General features: G+C 39.0%; 1 protein-coding gene across 2 annotated transcripts in view; it reads right to left on the reverse strand.

Moving 5' to 3' along the window:
* Nucleotides 1-625: 625 nt before the first annotated feature.
* Nucleotides 626-12,079, reverse strand: part of LOC102491855 (uncharacterized) — a 32,061-nt gene continuing 20,607 nt past the window's right edge. Inside the window, exons 5-8 of one of the 2 annotated variants that reach the window (XM_006150288.3) lie at nucleotides 9,981-10,123; nucleotides 4,077-4,274; nucleotides 1,935-1,996; nucleotides 626-796 (exon numbers count right to left, since the gene is read on the reverse strand). In XM_006150288.3, coding sequence (XP_006150350.1) covers nucleotides 1,951-1,996; nucleotides 4,077-4,274; nucleotides 9,981-10,123 — 387 coding nt within the window. In that variant the 3' untranslated portion in view covers nucleotides 626-796; nucleotides 1,935-1,950. The remainder of the gene's footprint in view (nucleotides 797-1,934; nucleotides 1,997-4,076; nucleotides 4,275-9,980; nucleotides 10,124-12,079) is intronic. The other variant, XM_014588501.2, reaches the window with a different exon arrangement.

Here is a 12,079-nt window from a genome sequence, read left to right on the forward strand (position 1 = left end):
GAGAGGGTAAACTTTGGTGCAAGAGTAAGTGAAATTTCAGGCTGATAGCATAGTCCCCTCATCTTCCCCTAAGAGCCTATTAGATGACCATCTCTGCTCCACACTATCTTCATCCAAGGGCCTAGGCTGCTCGAGTGTCCTCTATCTGCCTGCTGGAGCAGCACTAGGAAAATTCATACGGCAAAGCACAAAATTGTTTCAAAATTTCTGTTGCAAGTGGTCTATATCATACCTGCTTATATTTCACTAGTCAAAGCAGGTTCATTGACATGTCTGACTTCAAGGAATAGGGAACGCATACATCCCTACCAGGGAAAGTGCGTGGAAGTGAAAAGTAGTGTAATCAGCTGCATGACCTTAAGACTTAGAACTGGGGTCAGCCAACGACACCCTGCCACATGTCATTGTAAATAAAACTTTATTGGTACATGGACATACCCGTTTCTGTACAGATGTCAGTGGCTGCTTTTGTAGTTCAATGGCAGAGCTGGGTAGTCATGACAGACTATATGGCCCACCAAAGCTGAAATATTTACCTTCTAGTTCTTTACAGAAAATGTTTTCCTGTCCTGATATGAAGAGGCAAAAAATAAATAAATGGAAATATTTAATCATGCATTTTCTGTGTTTATTAGTTTTAGCAGCAACGACAATTGTTTTCTTTCTATTAATATGCAGATTGAATTAGGATACAATACACATTTTTGAAAATATATTGGTTTGTGGTGGTGAACAATCTTCTGGTAGCTTCAAGATCCCATCCAGCATTTTTAAGTTTGGCAAACAGGAGAACACTCTACAGCAAAAGTTAAAAAAAAAAAAAAAAGTAACTATATTGAACGAAACCATTTTACTTCACTTACCTTCTGTAAATAAACAGACTGTGCCTAGCACTAAAGAAGTCTGAGTAGATATTCCTTTATTCTTTTATTTGTGTCTTTCCAGTGAGTTAAAGTAAAATAAAGTAAAATATCATCCATGTTCATTGAGCTGATAATTCTGCCATAGCTTGGCTTCTTAGGAATCTAAAAGATCTTTTAGCAAATAATAAGTATTGATCAGAGAGGTAAGACTACATACAATCTATGTTTATAAGAATTTCATTCTAAGGTTTACAAAGTTAAGGAAAAAAAAAAATCAATGAGTGGATTTAGCCAGCTAACTACGAGAGAAAGAATGAGATCATGATACATGTGCTCATTAACAAGTTGAAAGTTGAAAGAGAAAATAAAGCAAGGCCATGTTTTAGTGATAGTTTAGGAAGAATTCTGGTTGAGAAGCTGGAAAATAATCGTGTGGAGTTATTTTCTCATGACAGAGAGCTCTTTTGAAGCTCACATTTCAAATTTAGAGGGTCACTAACAAGTTCAAAAAGAGATCCTCCCGATCAATCCTTTTAAAGAGTGATCATCTAGCAGTGTTACAAAGCTGCAGTTTCTTTCACATGGACAGCTAGTCTAGATCGGGGAATTCTGAGGACTCAGGCCATACGGCATATGGCATTCCTATTTTCCTGCCATATGGCATTCTTATTTTCCTGCATGGAGCATACTGAAACCTCACAGCAGATTGCTAAGTCAGTGATGGTGCTGACCACCTTGAAAGTTCCCATTGACTGTATGAGTTTCTTAGGTCTAAGTGCTTTCTACATATTTTACTATTAATCCTCTACAACAGTTGTGTTCGGTTGGTTTTTGTCCTCCATTTTAAGAAATTCATCCAAGATCATAAAGCCTGTAGGTGACGGGGCAGAGATTAAAATCTAAGTCTTACGGCCTGCATGGTCAGACATAGCTGGCAGGAGCTCCCAACCTCACTTTCATTAAAACGTCAAACTCATGAAATAGCAGCACGTAGACTTCTGGAGAATGATAGAGAAGTTTGTCCATGAGTGTCCCAAGAAATGGGGCTACCTTCTACCTACTGGGACTTACACTATTAGCTCTATCATTAAGTCTTTTCTCTTTTGAATCGTGCTGTCTTCTTATTGGAGGATCTGAAACAAAGGAGGAAGGGAACATCACAATTCTAGGTGACAAAGATTCAGAAAAATTTATACTTAAAATAATTCTGAGCATAGTGTAAAAAAGTCATTCAAGGTCTGGTCCAAGTCCTTGACAAAGATACCCAATGATAGAATGAATGCTATTCAAATCTTCAAAGTATAGCGTTTAGGCTGGGTAACTGAATCCAAATTTGGACAAACTTTGGACATCAGCCTAGTTTCTCAGCATGAATGGTTGGTTAAAACCTTCCATCATTCTTTAAAATGACTACAACTCTCTGTTCAATGTAACCCTGCACTACCTAAGTAACATAATCTGGCTTTTTAGTGATTAAGTCAGTATGCATTCACTTTGGACTTAACCTAAAAGAGTTAATACTAGAAAAATAGAAGAATCTCATTATAGCTCTCTTTGCTACATAACTTTAAACCACATCATGAATTTTGAAGACAGAATTATAGTGAGACCTTAGGGCATATTCGATTTTAGACGATTAATCCTAATACTATTGTTTTAAGGCCTTCCTTGAAAAGAGGCAAGTGACTAATACGGGACCAAAAGCTTTATAAAACCCCACACATAAATTAACACAACTAAATGTAATAGTATTAAATTATTCTTATGACTTGGAATGTGCTTTCTTGTGAATGAGGCTGCAATGTCCATCTCAAACTCTTATGACTGCAGGAGGGATACTTTTAAACTTCAAAAAATTATTACGGTTAAATATTAGTTCAATATTAAAAGCAACTGGGATGCTAATTTTCACGGTTACATGAAAGCAATTTGAGAATTTATTATCGTAAACACGAAATTTTGCTTTCAGACTGCAGACGTAGGGGAGACAACTGCAGTAATGAGATTTATGTAGTAACCACAGAGATTAGAATTTTTATTTTGACAGTTTTTCATCGTACATCAGGAGGTAAAGGGTCCAACGTTATATACATCTCTGGAATATAGCTGCTGTCATGGAAACATGGCAAGATGAGAAAGGAAGACAGTGAGAACTATGTCTTTCATTGAAATTGAATATAAATGAGGGAATATAATCATAAAATAGGAAGGGAGCCTGGAGATGATCTAAGCCTTTGAATAACACATTCAGCTGCGAGGTGAGGCGACCCGTGGTTATGTGGGGGGAACACAGTGTGCTGGGAATTAGGTGGAGATAAATAGGTGGGTATGTCATGTGGTGCCCACTCCAAGGTTGTTTGGATTCCACTATTAGCAGTAGGAACATTTCCAATAGTGACAAAGTAATAAAAATGCTTTCTTCTTGGCAGGCTTTGAGCTCTTTCAACTCAAGAGTAGATTGAATCGATTTCTTCTTTGTATTCACTTAACGATGCCCTTATGGCCCGAAGGAGTGAAAATAGAACCAGAAAATAAACCATTTAAAAGATTGTCACATAGAACTTGATAGGAATCTATATTTAGAAATTTTTTTAGAGACACAATATCTACTAAACATGTGAGAGAAAGTGTAGAGAATTTAAAAGTCTAAACTGAAACATTTTTGTGTATGGAAAGCCATATTACAAGAGAAGTCTGACATCTGAACATCAATCATCAATTACCCAAGAGAAAAGACTGCATTAAAGATGAAATGAAAGACACCAAAAGATTGTCTTAAAGTCCTTTTTTCTTGAATGACTATTCATTTGTTTATTTAATTTCATTTGTTATTATTATTTTTAAAATTTGACCAGAGAGAAAGGGACAAAGAGTGAGAGAAAAAAAAGAGAAAGCAAGCCGCCAGGTATGGGACTCGAACTGCTCTCAGTCATGTGGGAATCCAGCACTGTTCACCACCATACTACCCACCAGCACCAATTTTAAAGTTCTTTAGCTGAAAATAGAACCTTGAAGTGTTCAATAAATGTTGGGTCATCGGAAAAGTCATGATGCAGTTTTACGTAGAAAAATACATCATGACTTTTTCCATGACCAATAGTAGAAGTTACAAATATTTGCTGAATGAATTTAAGTAAGAGAGGAATAATATTTTAAAATGTGGTTAAAAGTAAATAGAGTGCAAATGGTAACTTCAAGCATTTGGGGCCTTACCGTTTCCTGTAATTTTGGTGAAACTCACAGGGGTTCCTCTTGAGTGTAAGGGATTCTAACGGAGTGCACCGTAGACTGGAGAGCCCGGCCAGCGTCTCAATGTGGTTTTCAGCCAAGGATAAATGTTGTATCTGAGGTACCTTTGGCAATTGTTTGAAAGATGTGAGGTGGTTTTTGTCCATATTTAAAATTCTGCAGCTGGATTAAAAATATAAGGATCTTGTTAATTGTCATTTGAAGGGGATGGTTAACTACCAGATCTTACATAGGGCCAGCAATGCCTCACCTAAATCATAAACACTCTCAAGAGGGTGACCGTGATGTTTTCTACATTTTTTTTTTTTTTTGTGGAAAAAGAGAGGGAGAAAGAGAGAGAGAAATGTTTATTTTAGCATGTTAGGAGAAAATAAGCAGAATACACAAGACCATAAGCTTGTTGAATACAGCGATCTGTTATCTTTTCCAATGTCCCTGGCACGTATTTGGGCCATAGTAAGTTTTTGAGCTGTCCTTAATGAGAGTAAATAGCCGAATGCAGTCTCAGCAGTGTAAATGCATATACAAAGACACACAACAACTTGTAGAGAATGTTGTCTCTGAGTAGTGAGATTATTATTATTATTATTTTCTTTTAACTTTCCTGTACTTAAAAAAAAATGAAGGAACCAGCAGTTAGCATAATGGCTATGTCGCTGGACTCCCACTAGTTGACTGCTGTTTGCGTCCCGGACCTGGTGGCTTAAAACTCATGCTGGGCTCATGTGCGTGCGTGCCCAAGATCCCAAGAGGAGTATGGAAGAGAAGGGATTGCAGCGTGACCATCCCCCCTGTGGGGTGATTTCTCGCTTTCTGTGTCTATGTGTCTCTCTGTCTGTCTGGCAAGTGCACGTGCCCTATAGTGAAAACCTCTCCAAAAAAAAAAAAAAAAGATATATTGAGGAAAATAGCACTATAAGTCAGGAAAAGGGTTTTTTTTCTTCTATAAAAGAAATCTAGAAAATATATTTAGGAGACAAAGTGTGTTAGGCATTTTAGTTCAATATATTTTCCTAAGAGATGTTTCTCAGTATTTTTGCCTTAAAACATAATTATACAAGACTGGGCAAAAAGAGAAAATAATTCAAAATCTACAACTGACACCTTGCCTAAAGAAAAAAATCTTTTATGTATAACTTGTTTTTTTTTAAAGAATTATTTTATTTAACTTTATTTATTTATTTATTCTATTTTTTGTTCAGAGAGGGACAGAGTGAGAGAAAGAAAGAGAGAGAGAAGGAAAGTGAGAAAGCAAGCTGCCAGGTCTGGGACTTGAACCATAGTTGGTCATGTGGGAGTTCACCGCTCTCCACTACCATGCCACCTGCCAGCCCCGTAACTTGGTATTTAATACTGTGAGAAAAACACAAGTACTGATCTTACATCCCTTGGACTCCTGCAAAGACTCTTGGTAAATAACCATCCACAGTAAATATGGCGCCATTCTCAGAGAGAACTGCAGTACAACAGCCTTAGGAAAACACAATCAATTGCACCTACCCAGGTTTCACTGTAATTTCTTACAAACTTTTTTTGAATGCACAGTCAATAATCCCCGAAATAGACAAGTGGGATTACATCAGACTAAGAAGTTTCTGCATGGCAAAAGACACAGTGATTAGTGTGAATAGACAACCCTCAGAATGGGAAAATATTTTTGTAAACTATGCGTCAGATAAGGGACTCATAACCAGAATTCACACGGAACTCAAGCAGCTGTTCCGGAGAAAAACAATCAATCCTATTAAAAGATGGGAGAATGAGTTGAAAAAACCACTCTCTAAAGATGACATACGAATAGCTAAAAGGCATATGAAAAAATGCTCAACATCCCTCATTATAAGAGAAATGCAGATCAAAACAACAATGAGATATCACCTAACCCAGTCAGAATGTCTAAGATTAAAAAAAACAAAAAATGATAAGTGCTGGAGGGGGGAATATGGAAGACTTACTGCTGAATGAAGCAAGCCATGCTATGAAGGAGAGGCATTGTATGTCCCCACTTAATATATACCGAGTGTCTGCACTCTATGACTGAAACTAATTGTTTAAAGGTCATAGAAACGCAGTATATAGATGTAAATACCAGATATAGTGTGTGTGAAAGAGGAGGGTCTGAGGAAGGACATTTGGGGGGGAGACAGAGAGGCAAAGCATTAATGGCACAAAGAGGTGTGGTATTATCTGTTGAAGATATTTCGTAGTTTTATCAACAGTACTAGGGAGAAATGTTCACCTGTTTAAATATCCATTTTGTAAGACAAATAATAATGTGATTGAATGTATGGAAGAAAATGAAATGAAAAAAAAAAATAAATAAATAAAAGAATTATGAAAAAAAGAATTATTTTATTTAACTTTATTTATTTATTTATTCTATTTTTTGATCAGAGAGGGACAGAGTGAGAGAAAGAAAGAGTGAGAGAGGGAAAGTGAGAAAATAAGCTACCAGGTCTGGGACTTGAACCATAGTTGGTCATGTGGGAGTTCACCACTCTCAACTACCATGCCACCTGTCAGCCCCGTAACTTGGTATTTAATACCGTGAGAAAAACAAAAGTACTGATCTTACATCCCTTGGACTCCCACAAAGACTCTTGGTAAATAACCATCCACAGTAAATATGGCGCCATTCTCATAGAGAACTGCAGTACAATAGCCTTAGGAAAACACAATCAATTGCACCTACCCAGGTTTCACTGTAATTTCTTACAAACTTTTTTTCTCTTTATTCATGATAGGATACATGTGCACACACGTAAGAGCAAATGAGTAAGGTGGGGAGGGAGAGAGAGAGAGGGGGAGGGAGAGAGAGAGAGAGAGAGAGAGAGAGAGGTGTACCCTCCACAGAGTCTGGTCATGACAATCCCCTTCCTCCAGGACTTCATCCTACTGGATTTTGGACACTTGTGTTTGTGCCTGGCGTGTCTCAGGCTGACCAGGCCAGGTGTTAGAACCTTGGTTGCCAAGTGGGTTCTGGCTTCTCTTGAGTAGCCTGTTACTTCAGCACTAGGAAGCCAGTCCTCATTACTTTATTTTATTTATTTATTTATTTATTTATCTATCTATCTATCTATCTATCTATCTATCTATCTATCTATCTATCTATCTATTTTTTGCCAGTACTCACTCTAGTTATTTTATATCATTTATTTTTATTTTCCTTCTTTTCTCCCAGCTCCTCTCCATATGTCTACCTTACACTGTCCCCATCGTATCTTTGGTAACTTCTGACTTTTGCGGTTCACCACATACCACCATCTTGAGGAGCACTTCAGTACTATGACAATTTCTACGTGAAAAACCCAGCCAAGCTCTTGCTGCTCTTTTCCCTTCTTTCCATTCTCCTCTGAAATCTGTTCTCTCCTCATTTGCTTTTCAATGTATATCCAGAGTCACCGGGATCAGAGTGCCCCAGGCAGCAGACTGGTAGGAGGAGGGGACACCAAGAGGGCAGAGATGCAACTTGCTCTGTGGGAAAGGGAAGGAGGCAGCAAATCATTTTTTTCCTTGGGGTGCCCTTCTTTGTTAAGGAAGCCAAACCCCATATGGCCCACCATGGTTTGAATCTCATCTCCATAGCCTGACATACATGTTGAGTGCGTGTACACATTTGTCCAAATCCCTGAGAGGAGGGAAGCATGAAGGAGAAGGAACTGATTGTGGCCTGGCCATGCCATCCCCCAGTGTGTGTGTGTGTGTGTGTGTGTGTGTGTGTGTGTGTAAGGGTGGAAGTGCTTTCTCACTTTCCAGCTGTCTCCTCTCTGTCTCTCTCCAGTGAGTTCACATTCTTTGACAAATGAAAAAAAAAAATCCCAACAGGATGGAGAAATGGAGAAAGGATTGTGTTATGGCCACAGTCCTCTGCAGGGTGCTGGCTTCCTTTCTCGCTCTCTGCTGAGTGGATGCACCCTTTGGCCATAAAAAATAATTTTTCCCCTTAATATATCAATTTGACAGTTGTAAAGTTTGAGTTACAGTTCTATGATTTTCTGTTACACAAGAGGTGTTCAAACAGTTCATGGAAGATATACATTATAAAAACACTTTATGAATTTCCCAGATTTTTACACTGAGACTCATACAAGAGTCCCATGTTCCATAAATGGTCTGAAGTGCCCTCATATAAAAACAAGAAAGGCTGAAGAGAATGGCCAAGAGAATGCATCTAGTAAACACTGAAACTAAGTCAGCTTATTTTTTTAAGAGATTTTGTTCTTTCTTTTTATAAAATAGTAAAGATTTGAAAGTTGTCTTGATCTGGATCAAGACAAGTTCAAATGATCAAAGTAAATAATCTTCTAGTTTTAATGCTCCTAAAGTATGCTATAGATAGGGATCAACAGATGGCATACTGGCTACGTTGCTGGACTCCCACGTAGTGGACTGTAGTTTGAGTCCTGGACTTGGTGACTTAAAGCTCACATCAGGCTTGTGTGCATGTGTGCCCAAAATCCTGAGAGAAGAGTGGAGGGGAAAGGATTGCAGCATGGCCATCCCCCTAAAGGGTAATTTCTCACTTTCTGTCTCTCTGTCTCTCCAGTGAGCACAAGTGGCCTATAGCAAAAATGTTTTGAAAAAAAGAAAGTATGCTATAGACATTTGTGGCCACTAGATCATTTCTGAAGTATGTTTAGGTAGATGTGTATTAGAAACACATAACTAATGACTTGTTATTGCATCCCCATTATCTTGAAGAAAGTCTAGTCAAAAAAACAAAAAAGGTACTGAATAAACCAACAACTTCAATGTGTGGTAGTGAATTAAAGTTTCTTTTAAAACTTTGTATTTAGGTATGTTTAAGCTAGTTCTTTAAAAAGAGCAGAGGAAATCGAAGCACTATGCAAAGATGTTTCAAGTTTCAAAGGGGCTTTGAAATGACTTAAGGCAGAGATGCCCAGACAGGGCACAGAGGCCCGGCCTCTGTCTGCTGACGGGCCCCCTCTCAAGTGCAGCTGTGAGGGTCTCTTTCTGCGGCCTGTCAGTGCAGCTCGGAGTGCTTCACTGCTCCAGACTTCACCCTTCCTTTCTGTGGATGCTGTTTCCTTTGGTCTCCTAATCCATTCCTGACTTCTGTCTGCCCCTTTCCTTGCTACCAAAGCTCACTCCTGCTACCCATTCTTTCCGGCCAAGCAGGTAGCAGCTCTCTGCAACAAGGATTCTCTGAGCAAGGAGCAGATTCTCTTTGACAACTAAAGAAGCTGGGTGTCGTAGAGACCAAAGTGTCCATAATAATTTTTTTAACATGCAGGACTTTTTTTTTCCACTAATCTGATCACCAGCCTCCACACCTGTATTAGAATGTAATGCTTAAGCCAAGACTCCTATCAACTACCTTGTGGAGTCTTTTACCATAAATGGTGAATAAATATGAGTTACTAAAAATTGCTATGTTAAGAACTATAAATTATATGTAATGCGATTGCATTTTCCAGTTTATAACACAAAGAAAATAGCGAGCTCTTCTGCTCCTGTGGTTCCATGGCTACAATTACTTCCCTGAAAACTGGTAATAAAAATATTAATTTGGAAAGAATAGGTTTTTTTTTAAAAGTGTATCATCTTGACACATACTTTTTTTTTTTTTTTTAACTTTTGTCTTGCCGTACATGCCAACTTAGCACAAGGTCTCACCTTTAAGACCTGACCAGGTGAGGAAAGGTACTGTGAGTAGAAAATCCTCTCTAGAAAAAAAAAAAAAGAAAAGAAAAAAAATGTATGCTATAGACATTTGGGGCCGCTACATCATTCTTGATATACGTGTATGTCGATGTGTATTAGAAAAATGTAACTAATGATTCATTCATTAATGGCCCATGGATTCAAGCAGCAGAGATACAACTAAGCATGACTGAGAACAAGTACCTCGGCAATCTTATGGCACTTAAATCCACCAGTGAATTATCCACTAACCAGAGGGTTTCGACTCGAATTAGTCTCCTAAGAATCCTGTTAAAATTGTCAATTTGATAAGGGTCCCCCAAATCTTGAAACGAAATGTTCAAATTCTGAAAGAAAAACAAAAAGAAACAGTAAGTTCCTTATCAACTATTGGAAGGAATCGTCAGTGAAACATGTGTATATTTTTCTCACCAATACTTCTCAGTCCTCCCCAATGTTTTTTCTCTTCCGCAATACTCATACATTCGAACACTCAGAATTATGTTGCAGCAATTCTCAAGGGCGGGGAGGGTGAAGCTCTTGATTAGACCCAGTGAGTGGCTTACGTGGTTTGCAGAATGGGGCTGAGAAGACAGGATCTTTAAATAGATCCTGAAATTCTCTAGGGGTGCAGAGAAAAGAGGATAAACTTTTGTTTGAGAATTACTGGTTTAAATCAACAGTTATAATTAGCCTCCTTGGAAACACTCAGATATCATATTTATGAGAACTTCAGAGTAAGACAGCACCATTATTTATTTTTTTTTAAGGTTTTTGCCTAGAGCATGTGCGCTCGCTGGAGAGAGACAGAGAGACAGTGAGAAAGAAAGTGAGAAATCATCCCCCATGGAGGCTGGCCACACCACAGTCCCTTCTCCTCCATTCTTCTCCTGGGATTTTGGGCACCCACACACACATGCCTGGAATGATTTTCAGGCTTCTGGGTCTGGGACTCAAACCCAGATCCACCATATGGGAATCCAGTGCTTTGATCACTACACCAGCTGTTGGCCCTAAGATAGCACCATTTAAAAGATGAACACTATGACTTTTTTTTCTTTATATTTGCCAGAGGGCACAGATACTAGCCAGAAAGCAACAGAGAAAGAGAGAGAGAATGAGAAGGAGAGGGAGAGAGCGTCCCCCAGTGGAACATGGTCATGCCACGGTACATTCTCTTCCAACTCTTCATTCACTCGGGATTCGGGGCACACATGCACACACGCTCAGCATAGCTTTAAAGCCTCTTGAGCTGAGAGTTGAATAATAGTTAACCCTGTGGGACCCAGGCACCACTAACTAGGTATGTATCCTTGGTTAGTTTAGACTGCCCATGGTCTAGTAGTTAAGGGAGTCAGATCCCATATAGACCACACAGTGAGAAAGAAAGTGAGAAATCATCCCCCATGGAGGCTGGCCACACCACAGTCCCTTCTCCTCCATTCTTCTCCTGGGATTTTGGGCACCCACACACACATGCCTGGAATGATTTTCAGGCTTCTGGGTCTGGGACTCAAACCCAGATCCACCATATGGGAATCCAGTGCTTTGATCACTACACCAGCTGTTGGCCCTAAGATAGCACCATTTAAAAGATGAACACTATGACTTTTTTTTCTTTATATTTGCCAGAGGGCACAGATACTAGCCAGAAAGCAACAGAGAAAGAGAGAGAGAATGAGAAGGAGAGGGAGAGAGCGTCCCCCAGTGGAACATGGTCATGCCACGGTACATTCTCTTCCAACTCTTCATTCACTCGGGATTCGGGGCACACATGCACACACGCTCAGCATAGCTTTAAAGCCTCTTGAGCTGAGAGTTGAATAATAGTTAACCCTGTGGGACCCAGGCACCACTAACTAGGTATGTATCCTTGGTTAGTTTAGACTGCCCATGGTCTAGTAGTTAAGGGAGTCAGATCCCATATAGACCACATGGTTGGAAACTCAGCCCAGAATCTTGAAACAGACACTGGGCATGCATGTCTGTGTACCCCAAAACTTAGTGGGGGGAGTGCCTTCTCCCTCTTTCTCTATCTTTCTCTGTCTCTTTATATCTCTCTGGTAAGAACACATACTCTTTGGCAATAAAAAAAAATAACTTGGCATTTTTTTAAAAAGTGGATATTTTATTTCTACTTTTATCATCAGTCAGGTTTTCTATAAAGGAAATTAAAACTACTACTGGTGATAGCGTTACTGTTGTAAACTCTATTCCTGAAAGTTGACCGAACTTCTTTATTTCTATATTTTTTCATCTATTTTGGTCAATTAAAACTGTTGCATAGGATGCCAACTCTCCTT

Source organism: Tupaia chinensis, unplaced genomic scaffold (genome assembly GCF_000334495.1).
Source record: "Tupaia chinensis unplaced genomic scaffold, TupChi_1.0 Scaffold000281_1, whole genome shotgun sequence".
NCBI lineage: Eukaryota > Metazoa > Chordata > Mammalia > Scandentia > Tupaiidae > Tupaia > Tupaia belangeri.